The 25,743-nt window shown below is 50.0% G+C and overlaps 2 protein-coding genes across 8 annotated transcripts in view; both read right to left on the bottom strand.

The window, feature by feature from the left end:
• dbn1 (drebrin 1) overlaps nt 1-8,085 on the bottom strand; it is a 28,185-nt gene extending 20,100 nt beyond the window's left edge. The window contains exon 1 of one of the 4 annotated variants that reach the window (XM_029173709.3): nt 7,849-8,085. In XM_029173709.3, the coding sequence (XP_029029542.1) occupies nt 7,849-7,931 (83 nt within the window). In that variant the 5' untranslated portion in view covers nt 7,932-8,085. The remainder of the gene's footprint in view (nt 1-7,848) is intronic. The other 3 variants (XM_041073867.2, XM_029173707.3, XM_029173708.3) reach the window with 3 other exon arrangements.
• Nucleotides 8,086-10,890: 2,805 nt separating this feature from the next.
• Nucleotides 10,891-23,770, bottom strand: zgc:77151 (uncharacterized protein LOC337153 homolog). Of its 4 annotated transcripts, none has more exons than XR_003788148.3 (13): nt 23,637-23,770; nt 18,763-18,915; nt 18,308-18,415; nt 16,937-17,111; nt 16,632-16,862; nt 16,335-16,441; nt 16,113-16,260; nt 15,773-15,825; nt 15,265-15,362; nt 15,006-15,183; nt 14,705-14,902; nt 12,359-14,566; nt 10,891-11,353 (listed from the first exon to the last, which is right to left on the bottom strand). XR_003788148.3 is itself a non-coding variant. In XM_029173703.3 (12 exons), exons 1-12 carry the CDS (start codon nt 23,655-23,657, stop codon nt 13,451-13,453), a joined length of 2,586 nt encoding a protein of 861 aa, XP_029029536.1. In that variant the 5' UTR covers nt 23,658-23,770; the 3' UTR covers nt 10,891-13,450. The 4 variants fall into 4 exon arrangements, 2 of the variants coding, with proteins under 2 accessions (XP_029029536.1, XP_029029537.1); XR_005898622.2 differs by having other exon boundaries at nt 12,710-14,566; XM_029173703.3 differs by having other exon boundaries at nt 10,891-14,566.
• Between the last annotated feature and the right edge of the window lie 1,973 nt (nt 23,771-25,743).

Genomic DNA, 25,743 nt, shown 5'->3' with positions numbered 1-25,743 from the left:
CACACGCTGTACCAGCTGAGTAAGCTTCAGATTTACATAATGTTAAGCTGCAGATCAAATCATGATCAAAATGAAAGCGCCTCCGCCGCCGTCGCCGCCGTCAGCCTCCACCCGACCGGAGGACGTGGCTGCATCACGCTGCACATTCGTAGCCGGACGCTAGCGTTGGGAGGGTCGCTCCCAGACAGAGGTCACCAAAGGTCACGCCGCTGTGAAAGTCCGACGTCATGGCAGCTGCCGGGAGGAAGTGACACGCGGCCGGCGACGGACCACACGGAGCAGCAAAAGCAGATTCTGGAGCCGCTCATCAGCAGGCGACGAGCGAGTTCACAGCTGAGGCGAGAAGATTGTTGGTGCATATTTTATTTGTTATGACACAATTTGTTTTCATCAGTTCAGATCGTCCAACAAAGAAAAGCTCAGATATGCACAAATACTGGGATAAAATCCACAAGAAAGAAACGCTGATCCCATCTCAACACTGCACGTAATGTGCACTAGGTCCTACATGCGAGCTGTGTGGTTAGCTTAGCTGGAACCCCGTGTGAGCTGTGATGGCTGCGTAGTGTTGTCAGGCATCAGAGGAGACGGCAGCAGGCGAAGCGGAGGCCTGCCGGCGCCCAGATGGTCTGAGGAACCACGTGTGGAGCGTGAAGGGAGGAAGGAGGACGGAAGAAGCACGGAATATTTTCAGCCTCGCTCTCAGCCAGCTCCAATGTGCTGGTTCTTCTGAGAACCTGAGGACCAAAAATAACAGCGAGACGCGACTCTGACTCAACTCAAGACAGATATTAACGCGAGGATCTTTAGGAGAGGAGCAGACGGCTTGACGTGAGGTCCAACCTGCTCTTTGCTCTGCTCCCGATTGAACTCTAAAACACTACACAGGGAACGGGTCTGACCAGCACCGGCAGCAAACCAGGAAGCCAGTCAGAGGTAGAGCTACCCACAATGCCTCAGTGAGGACGATAGGACGCACACACTACAGCACACACTCCACTGAGTCAGCACACCAATAATAATAATAATAATAAGAAGAAGAATATTATATTTACTGCTCTTGGTAAATGTGTGTGTACATCAACCCTGCTCCCTTTCACTGTATAAACCCATGCCTGATTAGCTACTCGTCCGCTTTAGCATCAGTTATTCAATAACAAATCAGTGGCTTCAGAGTCACTTTGGAGACACGGACCCGTCTCCAGTGACTCAGGCTGAGCTTTAAACCTGTTCTCTTAGTAAATTCTAACACCTGCTGTGGTTCTGCCATTTTTCCTGGAAGGACTTTCCTTCCAGAACCAGCTGTTGTCCAGATCCAGAGTTGTAGCTGCTTCGGGCCTGAAAGACTGGGTCAGGCAGCAGTGCACGTTCTCAGGGGGAAGTACAGGGGCTGGACCCCTGCTGGGCCGGCATGTAATGTCCAAGTCCAACATGGCCGACACACGGTTCAGTACCAGGACACGATGGACGAGTGGAGGAAGAGCAATCGGCTGCGTTGGGTTCAGTCTCTGTGGTGAGGTCTGAGAGCTGCACTCACTCTTACTGGGTTCTTACTGGGATTTTAACAGTAGGTGGTTGAGGTTCAGGCGCCTCGGGTCAAGGCAACACTGCTGTAATGTAAAAATCGTGCACATGGTTCCCAACATGAGGTGGAGCCCCTTCTGAGGCCCCGTGATAAATGTGAGGGTCCAGACAGGAAGCACCCGCCTCCTCTGCTCCGACGGCATCGGTACCAGCTCTGCGCCTCAAACAGCTGCTTCATAAAGTAAAAGAACACTTAATCAGGCTCTGTTAAAGTCTGCACTGCTCGGGCTCTAATCACTGACCCACATTTTAATAGTATTCCTACATGGGAGAGAGAGAGCGACGGGGTGAATATGCATGAGGCAAACGAGAGCGAGACGTTTGAGGCCCAAAGAAAGGAGACTGCTTTCACCAGGCCGCCTCCGTCCTGTCGCCGAACAAAGCCACAGCCGTCACTCGACAGGCGGAGGAGCCATAAGTCAGCGCTACAGCGCTATTCTCAGTGTGAAGGAAGCACTACAGCTAGAATCAGGACCCGGCAGGACCCAGCAGGACCCAGCAGAACCCGAAGGAACCCAGCAGGACCCAGCAGAACCCAGAAGAATCCAGCAGGACCCAGCAGAACCCAGCAGAACCCAGCAGAACCCAGCAGAACCCGAAGGAACCCAGCAGACACCAGCAGAACCCAGCAGGACCCAGCAGAACCCAAAGGAACCCAGCAGAACCCAGCAGTACCCAGCAGAACCCAGCAGAACCCAGCAGAACCCGAAGGAACCCAGCAGGACCCAGCAGAACCCAAAGGAACCCAGCAGAACCCAGCAGAACCCAGCAGGACCCGAAGGAACCCAGAAAGACACAAAAGACCCAGCAGAAACCAGCAGAACCCAGAAGAATCCAGCAGGACCCAGCAGAACCCAGCAGAACCCAGCAGAACCCGAAGGAACCCAGCAGACACCAGCAGAACCCAGCAGGACCCAAAGGAACCCAGCAGAACCCAGCAGTACCCAGCAGAACCCAGCAGGACCCAGCAGGACCCGAAGGAACCCAGAAAGACACAAAAGACCCAGCAGAAACCAGCAGAACCCAGAAGAATCCAGCAGGACCCAGCAGAACCCAGCAGAACCCAGCAGAACCCGAAGGAACCCAGCAGACACCAGCAGAACCCAGCAGGACCCAAAGGAACCCAGCAGAACCCAGAAAGACACAGAAGACCCAGCAGGACCCAGCAGGACCCAGAAGAATCCAGCAGGACCCAGCAGAACCCAGCAGGACCCAGCAGGACCCAGAAGAATCCAGCAGGACCCAGCAGAACCCAGCAGGGCCCAACAAGACCCAGCAGCTGCATGTGTTCACAGAGCAATAAAGCGTTAAAGCCACTCACACCTCCACGCGCTGAGGGAACATGTGCTCCACTAACAGCTGGAGCGATTGCACCACTGCTGCTTGGACCAAGCTGAAGGTGAGCCAAGCGCTAATGAAGCGCCGGCAAACATCTGGCAGGTGTGGATCCGCCGCAGCCAGAACCTCAGAACATGAGGCTGCATCAGGCTCTGGAACCACAGCCTCTTTACAACCGACGAAGAGGCACATTTACACAACCACTGGCTGCACACAGAACCATGGCTGAATGAAAGCCTTCCATTGGCTAAGATCATGTGACAAGGCCTCGTCCAGCAGACGCCGCGTCAGGAGCAGCTCGCACGCATTCACACATGGACGAGGCTAACAGCGACGTGAAGCTGGGCGCGAGGAAGAGGAGGGTGAAGGGACGAAGGCTCTCACATGAACCCTAGAGAGGCTGATCCCAGACGCAGCCCACAGGTCTGCATGCGACAGTTCCACACACACGTGCACGCATACACACACACACACACACGCACACACACACGCACACAAGCACATACACACGCACACACATGCACACACGTCGCCTCCCACCTTCCTGGAAAAACAACACACACACACACACGCAAGCGCGCACACAAACACATACACACAAATACACGCACACACACGCACGCGCACACACACACACACACGCATGCACACACACACGCACGCACACACACACGCATGCACATACACACGCACACACACACGCATGCACACACACACGCACACACACACGCACGCACACACGTCGCCTCCCACCTTCCTGGAAAAACAACACACACACACACACACACATGCACACACACACGCACACACACACGCACACACACGCACACACGTCGCCTCCCACCTTCCTGGAAAAACAACACACACACACACACACGCAAGCGCGCACACAAACACATACACACACATACACGCACACACACGCACGCGCACACACACACACGCATGCACACACACACGCACGCACACACACACGCACACACACACACGCATGCACATACACACGCACACACACACGCGCACACACACACACACACACACACACGCATACACACACACGCACGCGCGCGCACACACACGCACGCACACACACACGCACGCACACACACAGGCACACACACACACACGCACACACACACACACTCATGACGCCCCCCAGCGTCAGGTGTGGACGCGTTCTGAGTGGATCGGACCCGTGCCGGACCGGACGCGGGTCAAACACGCAGCCACAGCCCATCAGACTCTGGCAGAGCCTGCAGAGTCAGCAGCTGCAAACAGAAGAGCAGACGTGTGAGCGAAGCTGAGAAATCTGCTCAGCAAACGTCCACTGCCTCAAATCACAGCTGCAATTTGTGGCCGAGGCCTCAAATAAGAGAGAAGAGGTCACGACGAGAGGAGACTCGATCGCCCCCAGGACACACTCGCTTCCTCCTCTGGACCCATCAGCAGCTCTCAATAGTTGTTCACACACTGATCCCAAATCAGTTTGAGCCACATTCACCCCAGGAGTCTGAGATGCTGAGAGCTTCTGCTTCACGTGGACCAGGAGCCGGTCCGGTCCGGCCCGGTCGGTCACATGCAGGCAACGGGCTCCGCACTCAGTCCCACCGGACCCAAAGCTGAGCAGCAGAGCTGCCGACGGAGCTCCTACAGTGAAGCCTCGTTCCCACACGTCTGCGCGAAGGAGAAACGAGCGTCTGCCTCCACAACAACACACGGTCTCACTTCCACTTCAGGAATCTTCCCCATCACAACACGATCTGGAGTCGCGGAACTGAAACCTCGAGTGTGAGAAAAGCAGAACCGTGCTGCTCGGTTCACTGTGGTGCGTTCAAGGGCCACAGCCGCCACATTTGATCTGTTGGAGAAGATCTGGCTTTTCCGCCGCCTCCACCTCTTTAGCCCCAGTTTCAGTTTCTATCCCTCACAAATCCTCAGCTCAGCTGCGCTAAAGCTCGTCTCAAGTCAGGGTCAGAACCAGCAGGAAGGAACGACGCCAGCGTTTGGGGCGGGTTCTAAAATCTAACAGGACAAGGCGGCATCTGTCCCCAAGAAGCGCTGAGAGGCGCCGCCCGCTGGTCCCAGTGTGACCCCGTCCTCCCGGGTTCTGAGACGGGGTTTGTTGTCCACAGGAGCAGCTCCATCTCATGGTAAAGGCCTCCAGAGGTTCTATAGGGTTCTACAGGGAAGCTTCAGAACCAGACCAACGCGAGGAGAGGCCAGAACACTTTTCGGAGTCCATGTTGAAAATGTGAAGCTCACGTGAGTCTGTGGTTGGGTTTGAAATGAGCTGCATGTGTGAAAGTACAGCTAAAAATACCGAAGGTCCATTTCTCCTGTTCTGCAGCTCCACGGGGGGAAACTGCAGCGATGCTCACACAGGATGAAAATAACGGAGCTTCGAGGTTATGACCTGAGCTCGTTCTCGTGAGATGACAACCCGACTCTGGTCTGAAGCTGGGCCCGGCGCCGGACCCAGGCGCTCGGCCCTTTGGACCCGGCGCTCGGCCCTTTGGACCCGGCGCCGGACCCAGGCGCTCGGCCCTTTGGACCCGGCGCTCGGCCCTTTGGACCCGACGCTCGGCCCTTTGGACCCAGGCGCTCGGCCCTTTGGACCCGGCGCTCGGCCCTTTGGACCCGGCGCTCGGCCCTTTGGACCCGGCGCTCGGCCCAGGCACTTATGAACTGACCCAAAGCGGCCCATTTCTCACTAAGCATCTGGTGTTGGCCAAGTAGCTGTGAGCCAGCCGGCGCAGATAAAAGTGCAAGCCCGCTTTGCATGTTGTACTACTGACCCGGTTCTGTATCAGCCTGAGAGATAAGAGATGGAGCGGTGGCTCTGAACCAGTTAATACAGGTACAAAAAGACCACAAACTACTACTACTACTACTATAAACTGCTACTACTACAAACTACTACTACTACAACAAACCAACTACTACAGAGTACAACTAGCATTAGCACCAGCACAGGGCTACTGCCGACTCCCGTCTGCGACCCGGTCCTTTGACCCGGTCCTTTGACCCGGTCCTTTGACCCGGTCCTTTGACCTGGTCCAGGTTTCTCTTTACTCTCTAACCGGCTCCGTTAGCTTCACTGGGACGTTCTGCAGAGGCAGACAGGCTTTATATTATACAGAAAAACTTGGTTCAGATGTTAAGAGCAAATAATTAAGGAAACTTCCGTTACTGCTGCAGCTTTTATTACGTGTTCAAACTGCACAATATCATTTCCCAGAATTCAGTTGGGTCCATTTGCCAGAGTCCATCGCTCGATGGGCTGAGCCTCGGGCCGCGTCACCGTTTGTGTTTCCAGCTTAGAGCTGAGCTGTGATTGGCTGCATCAGCGGAACCGTCATCAGATCTGTGGGAGTTAATCCTGCAGGACTGGGACCGCGCTGATCCCAGACCAGGACCCCATGCAGCAGATGGACCACGGGACGGATCAGGGCGGAGGCCGTTTGGGAGCGCTCCTCTGCCGTTTGCGCTCATGTGCGTTTAAAGTCTTGCCTTTGTTCAAATCTCATCAAGTGTGAAAACGGGGACAGGCCCGAGGCCTCAGCGCCACAGAACCAGGACCCAGAGACGGCCAGTGCCCGTACATGAGATGAGCCCGGCTTCGGATTCCACGAGGCCCAACATGGAAGTCCGCTCTCTGGAAACCAGCTTCAAAGCCATGAAGCTGGTTTCAGTTTGATCCAGAAAAGAGGAGGCGTCCGTCAGCTGTTAATGGGACATCGTCACTGAGCTCACAAGGCCTGGAAGCAGTAGCTGCATGTGTGTGTGTGTGTGTGTGTGTGTGTGTGTGTGTGTGTGTGTGTGTGTGTGCGTGCGTGCGTGCGTGCGTGCGTGCGTGCGTGCGTGCGTGCGTGCGTGCGTGCGTGCGTGTGTGTGTGCGTGTGTGCACGTGTGCGTGCACGTGTGCGTGCGACGCCGCTCAGAACCTTCATGGCTCAGACGGAGACTGGAACTGAGGCTTCTGACTGAGGCTTCGCTGCTGTCGACAGTTACAGTTTAACTGCAGCTCAGACACCAGTCCAGCCGTCGCTGGAACCAGCACTTCCTGTTGCTGTGTTTGACTCTCAAGGACGTCCAGGGTTTAGTTACACATTAAACTCGAAGCGCGTATTGTTTGGTTTCCTGCTGTGCTCTGCAGGGGGTCACTGGTCACGTACCAACTTCTCAGACTTGTTGGTCTTTAGAAATGAGGAATCCTGTCATTCATACTGATCATTCCAGCAGCTGTGTCATTACAACCTCTTGCACCATTTCCACGTGAGGCAAAAGCCACAAAGACTGATGGACGACGCCCCCCTCCTCCCCCCCTCCGGCCTCGCCCCTTTCGGGGATGCAGGGGCTCGTCAGTATCTCTGGACCAGGCCCGTTCACCACAGCGGAAGCTTCTCGCGCTCACGTACACGCACGCAGTGCTGCGTCGGATTGCATAAAAGCCTGAAATTGCTTCCAGCTGGCACGAGAGCGACCCAGGTCCCGACCGAGCGACGGGAAGCGAACAAAGCCCAGAGACTGGTCCGGTGCACGCGCAGCTCACGCCAGGCTCCGCGCTGCAACAAACACCACTTTCACTGCGCCTCCACCATCGTCTTAATGCGCTTAAACGCCAAACGCTGCTCGTCTTGACAGCGAGTCCGTGCGCGTGGCGGCGCGTGCGCGTGCGCGTGCGTGGCGCATTAGCGAGTCCGCTGAGAGTTTGGAGCTCGGCCTGTATCTCGGGAGTTTTACACGAGTCCGGTGGCGACGGTGGTTCTGCTGATCCCCGGTGCGCATCCTCAGCGCGCAGCGGCCAAAGAATCGAACCGAACCCCGAGAGAGAGAGAAGCATCGGAACCACGCAGCGAAACGAGCCCAGAGCAAAGATGGGGACGCGGAGCGGAGGACAGAGGCAGCGCGGCCCGCGGGACTCACCAGTCGGTGTCCGAGGTCTCGTCAATGACGTCCTGGTAGGCGGTGAGCAGGGCCAGTCGGTTCTGAGCGAGATTCACAGCCATGGTTGCGTCTCTGCGAGCATCCAGACCGCCGCTGATGGAGAGAGGCTCGGAATGAGGCGGCGGAGGACCGAGAGGAGGAGGAGGAGGAGGAGGAGGAGGCTGGCGGAGACAAAGACACGAGCGGCGCGTCAGGAGGGTCCTAGCGCCGGACGGATGCGCCCAGCGGGGGGCACCCGGCACAGCAGACGAGCACTGCTCGGGACAATAAATCGGATTAATCTCAGGCCACAGTTTTCACTTTTAAGACAAAAATAACTAAATATGCCACTCTAACATACGACTACATGGTTACAATTAGTGCTCCGTTTGCTCTAGGTTTGAGCATTTCCAAACAAATCTGACTGCATCCAAGCAGAATTGAATACAAATGTTCATATTGATCTGAGATGGTTAAAGGAACATACCGCGTCTATTTCTAACGGCCTCCTGAGTCACGGGTGTTTTCTCCAGACAAAGACAAAGCAACACAGCTGAGGTCACTTGTGACTTTAGACGATGGTGTAAAAGGCCTAGAAATGAACCAGCAAACACTCTGCTCAGGTCCATGACATTGACTTGGTCTCTTGTGTGTTAATAATAAACTTTCTGCCTTGAAGGTGACACGTGACTGCGAAGGCTGAAGTCAGGTCGGGGATCACTTTGTGTATCATACGTTTACTTCAATCTAAAACAAGAAAAGAAACAAAGGACATAAGACAGATCATGAATGTGCAGCTCTTAAATTAAAAAAATAAAAACTTCTGGATGAAACAGCTGCTTTATGCAGCAGCAGCTCAGCTGAAGACACCCCTCTTTCAGCCACAAACTCACTGAGCGGCATCTGGTTCAATCAGCTACAGATGCTTCAGGTGTTTGACTGACAGATGTAAGAAGAGAGGGGGAAACTAAACTTTGGCCTTTGGGTCCCACAGGAAACACAGATGATCTGAACATCCCCTAAAAAACACGATGGCGTCAGCTGATTCACAGCAGGTGTGTAAAAACCTCGCGTTTCCTCTCTTCATGGACCACATTTCTTTCCTCTCATTTTCAGGAAAAGTTGACATTTAGGAGGTGCCCCCGTTGCCTAGCAACCGGCCTGCCTCAGGACTGAGCCCCGCTCAGGCGGCCCGTCTCCCACATACCTCCCCCTGCTCTCGGTAGTGGCGCTGGCACCGATGCAGACGTGCAGCGCGAGGTGAAGCTGCTGAATCCCTGCTTCCCACCGTCCACGCTGCACCAGCGATACAGAACCAGCTCCAAACCAGAGCTTCTAGAGGAAGACGCAGGTAGGAGCGGCGCCGTCTGTCTCCAGCTTCCTGTTGGAGGCTCGGCGCCCTCTGACCTTCACACACGCCTCGTGTCTGCTTTCATTCTATTCGCAGAGGTTTCAGTTTCAACGCTGTCGGCTGAAACGTCACGCGGTGCATTCTGGGTAATGATGAACCTTCTCGTGTGGGTTGGAATGGTTGCTCCCACCAGCCGCCCCTCCCCCTTAAGTGGGTTAGTGGTAATTAATGCTGGTCACCCTGGAGGTCCTGTTGTTTCTCGTTTGGCTCGTGAGTGATGAGTGAACACAAACCTCCTCCCTCTTTCCTTCAGGACCAGCAGCTGAGCTGGAGGAGACAGAATCCTCCTCTGGTCTAAATCGGATCCAGACCTGCAGAGCGCGCGGACGCTTAGCAGCCTTTTTACTAATGGAGGCTCTGACGGGGTAAATTAGCCTGTCAGGGCTGAGCGCTGCAGATTACAGCGACTCTGCTTCCAGCCTCAGGAATAAACAGCACTTAGAAAATCACTTTTAGAGCTTTAATCCACTAAATGGCCTCAGAGCTTCAGGCTCCTCAGTCTGGGAAATTCTTGACGCCCAGACGGACCAGAGGAGAACCCGGCAGCAAAACGAGCCGCCGGTCTCTGATCGACAACCAGACGCGTCGAACCCGTACAATGCTCACACCAGCAGCATCAGGCTTCACCTGCTTCTGCGACACGGTGACTTGATTCAACACCAAAGGACTAAATGAAGCCAAGTAAAGTGCTAAGGCTGCGGTTTAGAGCGTTTCTCTGCTGGTGGCTGCTTCTACGTTTCATTAAATTCTCTCTCTTTGATGTTATTGATCCGCCTCCGCTGCAGGATGGAGCAGCTTGTCCATCTGTGGCCTCGCCCTCATTGTGTTTCTGCTCTCGCAGGCTTTGTCGGGGACGCCACTCACTTCCTGTCTGCTTCCTCTGGACACAGGAAACAAGGCTCCGGAGCCTGCGGAGCGTTCACTTCCTCCTGGGAGTTTACATCGTCCTGCTCCAGAAGAAAAAAGGTTCCAAACTCTGTTTCATTTGATTTACGATGTAAATAGATTTACACAAATTAACTGTATTATTCAATGTTAAAAAGCACCATTAATGTGGGAAAAAACTCCAAAACTTTCATTTACTGGTTAGATCAACATAGTCACATTTGCAAATTTAAATATTTTTTGTCAGTGACAAAATATTCTGCAGCTGCAGTAACTGAACTATTTAACACAAAACGTTTGATTGTGCAAAATCTGCCTCATGGCAGAAATTCTCCAAAATAAAAAGTCTCATTTTACTGTTTACGGTTTCAGCAGAGTCTCTGTCTCCCCCCGGTGGAATCTGAGCTTTAGCAGTCAATGCAAAACTAAAACAGATTCAATACAAAAGCTGTGATTGACTCTTGTCAGCACTTGCAGATGTTTTATATTTTAGAATTATGTCATAAATGACGCTTGAAACATTTCATCAAATTTCAACCACCTTTTCAGCTTTAAATCATTAATGCAATGGAAATAAGTTTTGTTATGACGACTTTGCTCAGTTTAATTATTTAACAAATCACTTGTTAATATTATGACAAAAAATGTCTTAATTGTTTGGAGTCATGTTTCATTTCAATTATTTTGATATTAAATCATAGTCACATTTTGCGGTCTTCATGGGAGCTCTCAAACACAGACAGCGCTCAGCGTTAATAACAGGTTACTTTATTATAAATATACAGTGTTAAAATGGAATGGTACCTGACGCACAGCCGCCCACCTGAAACCCGCACAGAGACACACATGAAGCTGGAGTACAAACATGCAACAACCCGACGGGAAGCAAACACTCGCATCCAATCAAACCCGAACAGGACGGGTCCGAAGGAGAAACGGGAGGAGAGAGACATTCATGGGTTCTGAGCGTGAAGGTGCCACATGCAGCATCTTTGACATTAATACTGGCATGTTTGAAATGATGGCACGTTTATGGCTCCTACCAGTCGTCAGTGACAGACGGCGTTGACTGGCTCACAGACCTCAACGTCGTGATCCAAGTTTCCATTCATTTAAGCTACGCAGTCACTGGGCTGTAGATGCGTCTTACTGAACCAGAAGCAGGTCACGGGTCCATTTACTGATGGAGCTCCATCGTCTGCTTCATTTCTAGACCCAAACAAAGTGAACATCAGCTGTTAAAGCACAGCATGTGGCATCTTTACGTCTCAGTTGTCACCTTACTCAGGTTCTGTAGGTCCGGTTTGATTCAGCTTTAAATGAGCCACATGAAGAACAAAGGGCAAATTTAACTCACTTTCAGGCACTTGGTTTGAAGGATGAATGAGCGAAGCCACTCAGGACTAATCTGACTAGATCTGTCTGAACATGTAAACATTGGAATTTAAAACTTTATCAAAAGGCAAAATAAAGTAAACGGTTAAAAACTAAACTTAAATAACAAAAAGGTGAAACTATTTAACTTTCATACGGTTTTTAACATGCTGCTCAACTAAACTAGAACATCTCCCTTCACCAGTGGCACGTTGTCACGAACAAAACATGCAGAAAATAAAATACAACCAAGGTTTGTGAAGGTTCAGACTGAGACACTGATCCAGTGAAGCTGTGGTTTGACTGGGAGCCTCCCAGTCAGAGCCTTAAGGCCAGTTTAATGTCAAAAGGGACAAGCTTCAGACCTGCTCACCAACGCGGCGCATTCACAGGCACAGACGCAGGCTCTCAAACCCGACGTCTCACTAAAGCTGTCGTCTCATTCACCGTCCGTTGAGTTTGTGTCTGATTGCTGATTCGGGAATATTGGGAATTTGTCCCACTTGTGAAACCAACTACACGAAAGCTGTGAATGCACCTCCTGCCTTCACTGGGTGACAACTTAACCAAGTAGTTGTTAGGTACAAGTGGCCTGGATGGGTTCTGAACAGCTGAGCTGAGCCACCTTCCTGTGACTGTTGAACGGCACCATCTTTAACAGCACAAATTTCTCCATTTTAAACCTCGAGTGGAACCACGGAACGAGACGCTGCCGCCAGCGTCAAAATACTAAGAACATGAGAATCCAGGTGGTTTCTGATCAGAGACTGACATGAAGCAACAATCATAAAAACCTGCAAAAGTAGAAACAAAAAGACGCATGATCAAAGTGAGACCAACCTGCAGCGAGCTGCTGAGATGAAGCAGCTCCAGGTGCTTCGACTCCACTAAAACAACGGCGATAACAGAAGGGGAACTAAAAACACGGTCAGCAGCCAAATGACGCTACTGGGAAAAGTCTGTGTGCAAATCTGAACCAGCATCTGTGGCAGAGTGTTAAAGAGACGCCTGGACGTTGTGCAGGGAGCAGCAGCTGGTTCCACACGGAGGCCCTGAACGGCCCGGCTCCAACAGCTGCGTAGTGTTTCTGGAGGCTGCTTTCATCCATTCATGACAACTCATTCACAGCAGCCAAACGTTGAGCTGTGAAGAACCCGCTGATGTTCACTGTGTGAACGTTAAGCTACTGACCAGCAGGAGGAGACCGGTCCGGAGCAGGAGGAAGCAGCCTGAGGTAGTCTGATCCTGGACGGTCCCTCGTCTCCTCCAGCAGAACCTGGACCCGGCCGGAACGCCGCCAACGTGAGTTAAGTCCTCGCTGATCCCGTCCATCAACATCAAGGCATCTCTTTAGGTGAATGTGAAGCCGGCGATGAAAGTGGTCGCTGGCCACTTAAGGCACGTGTGTGTAGAGTTTATATAATAGAGCCAACGAGCAGGACTATAGAAACAAGCTATAACGTATAGACTGAGCAGCCTCTCGCTCAGAGCTCCAGGTAACATCTAAACACTTTATCAGAAAATAACTCTCTCTCTACAGAAGTAGAGTACAATTTAAAATGGAACTACTCAACTACAGTACGCTCAGGATGCTAACGATGAAACTTGATGCATAGCATCACCCATATACATAATATGGTTACTTTTAGGTAAATGAGTCTTAATCAACATTTCACTGTAACGTTGAAGAGTGGAGTTAATAGTGTTATGGAGATTTATGGCAGTGTTCGTAAAAGTCACAGTCTCATCTGAAAAGCAGAAACTGATTGTGATTGTCATCTTTGTGTTTTGTGCTTCCTGCAAAGTTCAATCATTTCATGGTTGAAACCCACAGGAAGACACATCTGGAGACAGGCTGAGCCTGAACCCCACGAGGCTCCAACCCGAGGCGGCGTCCGCGTTCCTTCGAGTGATTAATGCTATGAGCGCGTCTCAGTGTTTGAGGGTCTGCTGCAGCGCTGGGTCCGTCCCAGAACATCTCTCCTCCTGCAGTTTGCTGCTCCTCTCCGTTTCCACCACCTCCATCTCCTTCTTCACTACTGCTCCTCCTTCTACTTTGGGGTCCGATGATGAAAGAGGAAACTTCCCAAACCTCGTCCCATTCAGATCTTCCTCGAGCTTCACCTGGAATGGCGGCAGCCCGAGCAAGAAGGCCCTGATCCTGCTAGGGGAGCTCAGATCCGCGGGTTCCTCCTGGTTCTTCATCTCCATGGCCTGGCCTCCACTTCCTCCGGTGCTCAGTCGTGCCCCCAGGGTGAAGTCCTCCGCCTGCTCCAGGGAGCTGCTTCTGGCCTTTTTACCTGGCGGATGCTCTGCGGTTCCTTTCGTTGCTGCCGGACTCAGCTCAGGTCTTTCGGCACCGGGTCTCTTTGCCATGAAGCGCTTGCTGAGGTTGAGAGGCAGCGCTTGCTCCGGGGGCGGTGTCACCGGAGAGCAGGTGCTGAGGTCCTGGGACAGCGCCTCAGACAGCCGGCGGTTGAATCTCTGCAGCTGAGTGGAGTCCAGACGCCGGGTCTTCATCAGCTGGCACACCTGCACGCTGCAGTCCAGGTTGAGAGGCAGGACCCGGAGAGGAGGCAGATGAGGCCGGGTCCTGACATCTCGCCCCGGTCCCCTGTGGCCTCCAGCGTCCATGCTGCACCCTAAGCAGCAGTCATGGTGCTGGTGGAGCAGGAGTGATGGGGGTTGAAGCTGGTCTCCGCTGGGATGAGGCGTATCTGGGCTCCCAGTTTTGGGCTGGAGGGTGTAGATGGTGGGATGGTGCTGGGTCTGGTCTTGCGGTGTCAGCGCTGGGCTCTCTGGACCTCTCTGGAGGGTGAGGCAGTTCTTGAAGACATCCAGAGGACACACGCCTTTAATGGGGCTCAGAGATCCTCCCACAAAGTGGCGAGGCAGAGTGGAGAGGAGCACGCCCGGAGCCGGCGCCAACGACTCGCGGTCCGGCTTCAGCTCCTTTGGTTTGTGCTGGAACGGGAGGAAGGGGGTGGACGTGGGGGAGGGGTCGGGGCTGAGAGGGATGCTGACGGGGTGGATGGTGGGCTGGACGAGCTGCAGGAGGAGGAGAGGAGACAGGGATGAAGCCTCAGACATCATCTGTACATTCATGAGACAACACCTTCCCTGCACTCGTACGACGCCCTGAATCATTTCTGTACATTTTGTCAGGTGTCAGGTTCTGAGCGCTACCTGCTGTGTGCCGATCGGGGCCGGTCCACCTGGGCCTCTGGTGGAGCCGGCGCTCGGCGCCGCGCCGCCTGCAGCTGCTTTGGCTTTAGCCTGCTGCTGCGCCAGGATCTTGGCCTGAGCGATCAGTGTGGCCTTGTTGCGCGTGCCCGGCGGTCGGCCTCGGCCCCTCTTCACCACCGCGGTGCCGTTTGGGCTCTGCTGCCAGAGGAGAACCAGCGTTTTAATGTCACGCTTTCTCTTTGCTGTTGCACGTAAACAGCAACCTGTTGGTGTCAGGCACATGAAACGGTGGCCGTCTTACTGTATTTGGAGCAGCCGGGCTCGTGCTCTTCCTCTCCTTGGCTTTGAGTCCCGGCTTTCTGCCTCTATGAAGCGGCTTCCGTCCTCTCATCCCTCGGCCTCTGGGAGGCAATGGGGACTCTGGGACTTTAAACTCTGCCCCTCCGGCCTGGAGATGCTCCTCATAAGGAAGCATCAGCCTGAACACACAGATGCAGATGAGGTTACGAAAGCGTGGCGGGATCAGGGTTCTGGTGTTTGGATGTCTGCGTGTCCCTCACCTCTCGTAGTGTCTCCTGGTGCAGGTAGCAGCGCTGGTGCTGCCGGGGCAACCTCCCAGCTCGTTGTAAACCACCTTCCAGAGCCGGTCCGACGTCACCTGTGACAGACACACATGAAGAGAATCAACAGCTGCAGCAGCTGGAGTCTCCCTGGAAACAGCAGCAACAGTGATGGGACCCCACAGAACCCTGATCCAGAACCTCAGGAACCACCTGGACCAGCACTGTGTTCACTCACTTACAGTTAATGCATCTTATGATAAAATGACTTGTATTCGTTTTATATAGATGCAACAAGCACCATTAATAATGACGAATTTAATACCTCAGTAAAAAAAAACATGCTGGGTTTTGTCAGCAGCAGCTGCTTGTTTTGCCTTGAAATGAATCCTCGTAGACTTAAAACTGACTGGTCATCGTACAGACTCAGCAGTGGCAGTCGGTCTCAGTGTGAATTAGCTTTAGCCTGAGCTAACATGGCCTAATAACGTTGCACTGAGCCACTCACCTTCTTGTAGCCTCCGAGCCGCTTGACCACAGAGTACATGAGGAAGAGATCGACTGGGGGCAGAGGAGACATGTTCAGAACCAGCAGTCAAAGTTCTAATTAGACGCTTGCTGTGTCTCCAAACACACCGAGTGAACTAATCGTTACAGGGCACCAGGCGACGAAGCACCTGAAATATGGGACTGAGTGATGCTCCAATCAGAACAAACTAATTTAATCCAACCTCAGTCCCAAAGCACAAGAAACGAAGATTTCAGTGGAATCAAACTTCGAATGAATGCAGAGCCAGACAGAAGGAAACAGAACAGGGCGACAAAGCCAGCAGACGGACGAGACCCACTCTTCTTGAAGCCCAGGTTGGGGACTTTGTGGATGGGTGAGCCCTGGCGCTTCATGAAGGTGAAAAGCTGATCCAGGAACAGCTGCTCTTCAGGGTCAGGGAGCCAGCTGCCCTCACAGCCGACCTCCACGCTGCCCATCACGTTCTCCTGAGGCGACAGTAACAGCAGTCAGCTCCATCTACCGGGTTCCAGTCACGTCACGGACCTTTAAACCAACAAACCTTCATCTTATCGATCCAGGACTCCAACGGACTGGAGGTCGGGAAGTCTCTCCCGTCGCGGCCTCGCTTCTTCCGAGGTCGTCCTCGGAGGCTGAGGGATGGACATCCTGCAGAAACACAGGACATCCTCTGAGGACCACGATTGTCCAGCTGGTGCCAACAACTGATTCATCAGTGTTTGTTATTTGTCTGTGAGTTTTTCCAGCATCTCAACATAAATAAATCAATGATTTGGTCATTACCGGGTCCTCCTGCTTCAAACTAGCCAGTTCTAATGCAACAAGGGGTTGGACTCACTGAACTGCCAGGAGAAGCTGGCGCTGCTCTCCAGCGTCGGGTGGCTGAAGGTGTCCCTGCAGTACATGACTCGGGCGCTGGGCGGCACCCTGACGCCGCCCAGCGCCAGCAGGTGGGGGTCCTGCAGGCCCGGGCCCCTGGCGCCGTCCTGGATGCGTCTCTGCAGCGAGCGGAAGCGGCAGTACTGCGGGTAGCTGAGCACCGTGACGCCCTGATGCTCCGCCTGCGCGTCTGGAAGCAAACAGGCATCAGCGTCAGCACAGAACCGACCCGGAAGCAGCCGGCGAGGCGCTCCGGTTTCTTACTCTGGCTTTTGTCTTTGAGCGGCTCGCTGCTCTTGGCCCCGGTGCTGCCGCCTCCGCTCTGTGGCGGCCTGTGGAGCCCGTTGGAGCTGCTCCAACCTGCCGGCCTCGCACACGACCACCTCACCAGGTCCTCCACCCGCAGCACCATCTTCCTGGACACGGCCAGAACCTCATCCTGAACACACACACACACGGACCTCTGAACATGTAGACTCAGAAGAGGAAAAGTAGGAACAGAACATATTTCATGACAACAGTTTCCAATTCCTGTCGGGACCACAAAGAACGTTCCAGGTTCTAGTGAATAGTGTGGGTGTTACCACGTATGGAGTGCATGACTTCATGATTGAGTAGATGGTCGCGGTGTGTTTTTACTGGGTTTAACTGGACCTTGTGTATCTTTTATTGCTCACAGCTCTACAACACGTTTCTGATCGTTATCAGTGCTTCAGTAAATCAGTCCTTCTGATAAAAACCGCTGAGCTTCTGAACTGGGCAACGAGGAGCTGCAGTTTAATGACGCTGGCTGGAGATATTTTAACCCTTCTCAGATTTGTTCACAGGGACTCGAGTCCTCTTCTTAGTCACAGCATGTTTGGAGACAGAGGCGTTCGCCTGGTTCGGCCGAGGCCTCCGATGTCTCCAGCTTGTCAGCTGTGATCCTGCAGCTCAGCCCCGGAGGACCGACCCAACGCTGATCCTTGGTTCCTCCTGGACTCCTGGTTCTCTCAAGGTCAAAGGTTGCCACATTTCATCTTCTGTGTGGAACCACTACAACGTCACATCTCACCTACTCACCACCAACAGAATCTGAAGGATCCATTTCATTTGTTACCAATTTTATCTTCGCACCTTCAACAAAACTAGTTTGTCTCGTTCGCACATGTTGACGCAGCGTCTTTAGCTCTGATCAATTTTGCTCTTAGCTGTTTTGTTAAACAACCATTTTCAGTTACGACCCTCTGCTGTTGCTCCAACGCCGCATCATCATAGTTCTGACAAATTTCCTGTTTTATTCAAAATAGTAGTCGTAATAGTTTCAAGTTAACTTACTTCTGATGCTGTCTTTCAACTCTGTATTGAGCTGTGGTGAGTACGGCACGGTGAGTATATATATTAATAATATATGTCCAATCATTTATGATTAAAAGCTGACAACGCACCACTGACGACGACGGTCACTCAGCTGGATAACATTGAACCTACTGGTCGACACCAGTCACTTCAGTTCAGCAGGAACTACTGTTTACATCAATGTGTCCATAGAAAATAGTGATGTAAAGTGAATGAATAAAAAAAAAAAAAACAGCTTCAGGTTTTGCAGCTGCGTCAGTTACACTGATTTCAGCTGTGTGACCCGTCAGAACACACCTCTCCGTGCTCCCTGGTTCGGCCCTTTGGCGTGTCTTCAGGTAAGAAGTAGAGCCTGGCGCTGGCCAGCAGGTGGCGCCGGGCCTGGTCCTCCCATAGTAACGTCACCTGCAATCAAACAAACAGCTTGCTGCTAAGTGTCAGCAGACCAGACACAGAGCCACTTCGTTCTAGAAGCGGTGTCTGAACTAATTAGAACTAATTCTAGAAAAAAGAAGCATGAAGTGGCTCCGAGCTCATCGTCAGTCAACAGGAAGAAACGTTTCATTGGCTGTTTGTGATCGTAAAACAAACCCAGAGACTGTACTTCATTACACAACAGCTGCTGAATCAATAGATTACACTCTTTAAGAAACATTCATTAAGATTTTCAGCAGCTGAGGCCAAATACTTGCAGGTTTGATCCAATATTCATCTGGTTGACTTCAGGAATGAGCTAGTGCTTCACCTCTCACCTCAGCGATGCTCACGGGGTCCTGGGGTCCACAGCGGACGAAGTAGAACTCCCCCAGCCTCCACACCCTGACGGGCCCGTCGGCCTCGGTTCGACTGCTCACCGACTTGTAGAAGGCGTAGCTGCCGCGTTGGCAGGAGGGAGCACCCAACCACTGAGGACGCAGAAGCAGCCATATATATGATGTTAGTGACACGGTCAGAGAGGAACAGAGGGAAGCCATGAGGAAACACCGCCTACGACAAAGCAACGCTCCAACAGACCGGTTCAGGAAAGAGAAGGTCTCGAAATGTTCTCCTGGGTTTGTTCTGGAGAACCGACACCTGTAACACGAGGCCGTTTTTCCAGCAGGACATGTAACATATTGAACAGGCCGCAGACGAAATGTTAAAAATTAACTTCTCAGAGCAGTTTGCAAGCACATCCGAAAACATTCCAATACATCTGGATCTGGTTCAAACGCTGCGACGCCGCGTTATCGGCTTCAACATTAAACGACGGCTTTGAAGGAACCTCGTGTGCTGAATAACTGCGACCTGTTTCTTCAGGCTTCAATCATTCAGGATCACTAACGTTTTCAAACTGGATCCAACCCGCAAACTTTCACTTCTGCTTCCTGCTGTTGGACAAAAAAAGACTTCTGTTCCGTTTATAAAAGGTTTCTGATTAATGAGCAGGAAGCAAAAATTACACTTACTACATGTAACATATGTAATATTTGTTTTACACTAGTCCTCGTCAGTTGAGCTCTTTGTAATTTGTACTGTACCAATCCTCTGAATCCAGATTTTATCGCGTTGTGTTTGTACCCGCACAGATGACCAGCACTGTGGTGTTCCTGAACGCCTCAGACGTCCAGTATTGGAGGAGGATGAAGCAGGACGCATCACAGAGCTGCTTTTCTATTGAAACGCTCTTAGCGCTATTCTGCAACTACTTAAACTTTTACTTTGAAGATGCCACAGGAAGTGACGACATCTGTTGATCGTTGTTGCTGGAGCAGTTTGTCAGTTAAGCTCGATGGATCGAGATCGATCAGCTGATTGATTGCTGAGCATTTCTGGCAAAGCCACTAATTGTTGGTTGGAGCGTTGACTGTGTGGCGATGAACTGGTCGGTGAACTGAACGGCCGCAGCTGCACCAACACAAACCACTGATATCACAACCCTGAAACAAGGGGGACGCACTGTTACTGGAGTCCTTGGCACCAAGGAGCAAACAACAGTATGTGGAAAAGGCTCATTGCAGTAACTCATTCACGGTTTGAGTTACTGCACCGTAATATTCAGAGGATTATTATCAGTGGAAGTCAGTCAACACGAGAAAGGATTCCTTTACTCATGACTAGATATTTCATGTAAACATTCTTTTAAAACATAGATGATAACCATGAAATGATTTAAAGCCACGTTGTTCTGTCAATATTTCTGTTTGCTGTTAGTTTCAACGTTAGCGCTGGAATCAACGGGTCAAATGCTCCTTTGTGAGTTTTCAGACTTACACACTTAACATTTCACTCATCAGCACCAGGACTTTTTTCTTCTGATCCCTGCAGTACGTGACCTAATCCATAATCTGCGTGAGCCGCCACCTTGGCTCCTGAGTCACAGTATCAGTTAGCAGCTCAGATAACCACAAAGCCACAGGCTGAAGGCTCTGACTCTCAATTATTCCAGTATTTGATTAGCAGCGTTTGTTTCTCTTTATCAACCCGAGCCCACGTCAGCTCCAGCTCCCACGTCTCATCACACGCTCACTTCACTTTTTTGCTGCTAGTTCAACTCCGAGCCGAGATTACTCAGATCAGAATGTCACATCTTCCAAAGTTACAAACAAAAAGGCAGATGATTATTTTATACACAGTTAACTTTATGCTAAGAAACTTATCTAAGGTTTTATTTAAAACCAGTACATTTCTGACAGATAACACTGCCTGTCACCATGGAAACACAACTACTATTAATACTACTAGTACTACTTATATTGGCATCATCCTGTTTCAATGTCTGCCCATCTGTCCATCAGCGTTAATATATATTTGGGTTAAGGATTAAATCTAATTTTGATGAAGTGATGCTGGTCCAGTAACCAGGATACCAAGATCCTTGATTTTATGTCTATAGGTAATTACAGTGAGGGAAGAACCATCACATTTCTCCATCTTCTCGTGCCTGACCCACAGACCATGACCTGAACCTGAGCAGAACGAGTCGCTGAAGGAGGACAACTGTGCATAGGAACCTGAGAAGGGAGCAGCCACGAGGAGAACCTCTATGAACAGGTGTTCCACCATTACAGGGAGATGCACTACATGAGGTCTGGAGTCGACCGAAATAAGTGACGGATTGAACTGAACCTGAAGGGGAGTACAGCCCGTCGGCTCTGCAGCTGCTGTGGAGTCCAGATGCACCAGAAAGGCCGTGTAGAGGAATCAACTTGGCGTTTCTGTTCGTCACTCTCACAATCACTTCCTGACGAAACCCAAAATAACATCAAATTCATGCAGGACCCCCCCCCGGGTGAGGGATACGTTCTGCTGCTCCACTGTGTGGATCTAGTAACACTAAGAGCAAAAACATATCAAAAGCTTAGTCACAAACTTCTGGTACCAAAGCCACAGTTTGGGCATGAACTTCTGCATTCTGACAAAAACTATCATTGAGTAGAAAAGTGCTGCAGATTTATGCTACATGGCAGAAAATACAGTAAACCTGACCAAACTACTGGTGAGGCAGAAAAGTTGACTTTTTCAGGATTCATAGATACTCATCCCTGTGTATTAGAATTCTCCAGTATCCACTAGTTATCATCAGTTTGTACGATGGCCAACCTGTAACAGTATCCACCACTGTTTATTATTTATTGATCAAAACCTCAAAAACAAAATGGCAGACGAGCTGATGAACAAAGCCAAACCTCTGCTGACTGGAGACTGGACCCAAAAGGCACAGAACCAACGATATAAGAATAAATGTAATGTAAGAAAGTGTCTGCTTGACATTAGAACAGACAGGAAACAGGAAGTCACATCACACACACCAGACAAGACCAACATCACAGCACCTCTGGAGGCCGGAGGCGGAACTGCCACAGTATGTGTTAGTATTCATTGGCACTGATTAGTATTAAACCTCTGATTATCAGTACTCATCAGTTTTTATTAGTATTTTTTTGCATTTGTCAATATTGTTTTTATTAATATTTATTCATTAGTAATAGTCTCCATTTACCACTATTCATTAATAATAATCAGTATGTAAATATAAGTTCATAGTACAGATACCATCAACATAGTTAACTTTACCCTAAGTCATCACAACACATCCTGCAGTGTCTTATGCAGGAAAAGAAAGAGACAAAGACAAATATGAACGGGCAACAAACACTAAAAGTTGTAACATTTATGATCCAGCATTTGTTTCCAGGAATCGGACACAAATTCATGTTGAGTGACCAACATTCCTTTAAAGTGTAGAGTGTTAAAGACTACACACGTTACATTATCTGCAATAACCGTGTTATAGGAGCGTCAAGGAGCCGAAGCCCATATTATTAGTTTCCTTTTTCCCTGTGGCCCTGGGGGAGGGCCGCTGAAGCACTGCTCCAGCCTAGTGGTGGAAACCAGCAGGAAAATAAAAGCCACACAATATAATGTGAGCAGCGACACACAAGAATTTAAGATGGAAACCCTTAATCTGCCTCCTACGTCAGCTCTCGTGATATTTCTGTATTAATGCAGCAACATTTTTGACACACAGTTTCGGTGGAGGAAGAAGAAATGGCTGATTAAAAAAGTAGTAACACACACACTGTGTGTTACTACAATGTGTGTGTGTGTGTGTGTATATATATATATATATATATATATATATATATATATATATATATATATATATATAACCTCGGCTATATCCTGTTTCTAAAAAAAACGAGTGTAAGTTCGCCAATGGGGGGGAAACGTAATGCTGCAATAAATTAATATTTAAACAGAGACTCAACAAAAACACGCAGCGGTGCGATATTGAATCGAGCTCGGGGGGTTTGGGTCTAAATAAACGCGAGCTCGGTGTTTCCTGGCTCTGCAAGAAAAAAAAACCTTTTCGCAATTTAAAGTAAAAAAAACTCCTCATTTACGCGTGACTCGCACTATTTGAACATTCCTCTTTAAACTGAGGCAATTACGGCGGAGACAAAATGTCGGGGAGGATTTGATAATAATATCAATATGCTTCCTATTATAAGCACCAGCAGCGCTGCTCCACCTAGTCCCTGCCGAGAAATATCTCAATCTTTAATATTTCGGGCTGTGGGTTTAATTTCTGGGTCCTTACGGTGAAAATGGGACGTGTCGACGCAGATATTGGCCTTTTTGCTGAAAATGTGGCCCTGCGTAAAAGTTTTCTGACATTTTTAGCCGCGCATTCGTCAAAATTTTTAATTTATTTGGGTGTAATGTGCTGCTGCGGTGGGTGGGGGTTGGTAGACGAGGAGTGGAGGCTGTCGACACCGCACACAAAGAAATTTATCATTAACTCCGACAAAATATGAGAAATATTAAGGCGCAGTCCTCCGACAGATTCGGCTCCTGGAACCGGGCGACGCGCTCGGAGCCGTCGCCGAGCGAAAGGCAGCTTTGTGGGGCTGGACGTCCGCGTCTGGGCGCAGGAAAAGTTCAGGCTGCTCGGGTAAAGTTGTAATTGCAGTCAGCGAAACTCTGCGAGCCCGATACGGGAACAATCAATACGACACTTCACGCCAAATGGCCCGAACTCCACGTTCGGCTCGGTTCAAATATTCTCCCTGACAACAGGTCACAAACCCGCCGCATTCCAGCGCCTCAAAACGGCTCCAATGTGGAATTTCTATCGATTTACCTGGATCGCATTGTGCTCCATTGCGGTCCTGCATTCCCTCTCCGAGGCCCCTCTCCGGTTACACCGCCGGGACTCGCCGACACACAAACAAACGCACCAGCGAAAAAAATAAAAGCCTTTTTTTGGTGGAAATGGGACAGGATGTGGGCGGGGCCAAAGTTTGCTACAGACCTCAACTTAATGTGAAAGTCACAGCAAAGCAGTTTCAGCGGTGACGTCTTTCCGGCTGAAGCGGCGCAGGAGGGCAGAGCTTGGCCACGAGTACAAGTACGCAAACGAATACTACAGTACACGAAGTAGAAAATGTATCAAAAACAAATGATTCACCTGAGCAGGAGCTGCTTCTGGAGGCAGGTTGCACATGAGGTGTAACAAAATATTAGCTGATTATAGTTGTACTAATAAACTCAGAGAAGTACAGGTAGACATTAAAATAAAGAACCCGAAAACCATTAATGTGTTTATTTAAACATGAACATTTAAATAAAACATTAGACATTAACCATATTGCAGTCAGAGGTGGAAGAACTATTCAGGTAGTAGGAAGTAGAAACAGCACAACAACAAACATACTGCACTACTACAATGACACTACAAGTGTCATTGTAATGAACATTATGAAACAAGTGTATAAGGAGTAAAAGTACAAGTGTGGTAACATGAAGTATAAGTACGACTGAAGGTGGAGTCTAAATGTTCGTGGTTAAAGCAGGAAGTTGTAATAAAGTTACATCCTCATATTGTAACATTTCATAATGTAAGTTCATCTACTTTAATTTAACAAATGACCTCGTTTATTTCCACAACACGAAGTGAAACACTTGGATGTTTCACTTTAGTAAAGTATCGTGACTGTGTTAGAGTTCATAAAAACTGTCAAATGACGTCTACAAATGTATTTTGTCACTCTACAAATGTGCAGATGGAAATTTATTACTGCCTATTATTACTGATTACTCTGTGCAGTGATGAGGAGTCATCTGGTACCAAAGGTTTGTCTTCTGCGACTGAGATTTAGATTTTTTTCATTGTTTATTGTCTTTTGCTCTGTTTTATTTGGTTTCTTGACCTGTGCTCAATTTTCCTCTACTCGTCGCTTCTTGTACTTGTTGCTTTTGTTCATTTTGTCTTGATTTTCTTTCTTGTTATTTGTTGTTTGTGACCATTCTTTCTCCATGAGTCTTGTTGACTGAAATTAAGTGCACCCATTTGAGTAGTTTTGACTGTGCTGTCGTCAGTTATTTAATACCTGCTGATTATTGCTAGCGCTCAGATGGTGACGTTTCCTGCTGCATTAACCTCTGTCCAGCAGGGGGAGAAGCACGTGTCTAAAACTCTCCATTAATCACAGCTTCTGCGCTTCACACATCAAATGACTTTTTATTTTTGGAGAGATGCTGTGAACTGAGCCTTGTTCCAGGAGTGTCTCTTGTGGCTTTGTCAATTTCTGCTCTTTTTACCTCTTTTTGCGTTTCATGCTTATTTACATATTTTGTGTTTTTAATAGTGGAGGCAGACCCTGAATATGAATTGTGACTCACCTGGATGCAGTGCAGATTCTCATATTATCCCCACAATTGTTCAAAATGGAAAAGAAGACTACAAACATCATGTATCTATAGCCTGAAAGTGCCGTTCCACCAACTGACACCTGCTGTGACCCAATGTGTTTTGTGAGTCAGACTTTATGGATGAAGCTGGTTTCTGTCCTTGGTCTCATTAATCAGCTGTTGGATGTTTTCCACCTTAACCACTCATTTGCACGAAGCTGTAAATATCTTAAATCATATTTCTGCTTTTGCTGCAGTGCAGAACGAAGCTATGCATTAATGAACATCTACCTGAACCAGAGCCAAGTCTCCGTCCACTCATTATGACAGGAACCCCCAGGATTCAGGCTGCAGCTCCCGTTTGTCCTCTGCAGCAGCAGACGAGCAGAGTTCTGCAGAGAGCTGAGGTCATCGCAGCCTTTGTTCCAGTTTAGACCCACAACCACTTATTCTTGGGACGATGGGCCACAGATTTGCTGTGTCTAGTGTCCGTGCTCATCGGCACCAAGACCATGTGATCTGGGCCCAGTCAGTCGGATCACATAGAAATGCTCCCT

This window comes from Betta splendens, chromosome 14 (genome assembly GCF_900634795.4).
Source record: "Betta splendens chromosome 14, fBetSpl5.4, whole genome shotgun sequence".
NCBI lineage: Eukaryota > Metazoa > Chordata > Actinopteri > Anabantiformes > Osphronemidae > Betta > Betta splendens.
Note: the sequence above shows the minus strand (reverse complement) of the source record. Positions and strands in the feature narration are given on the sequence as shown.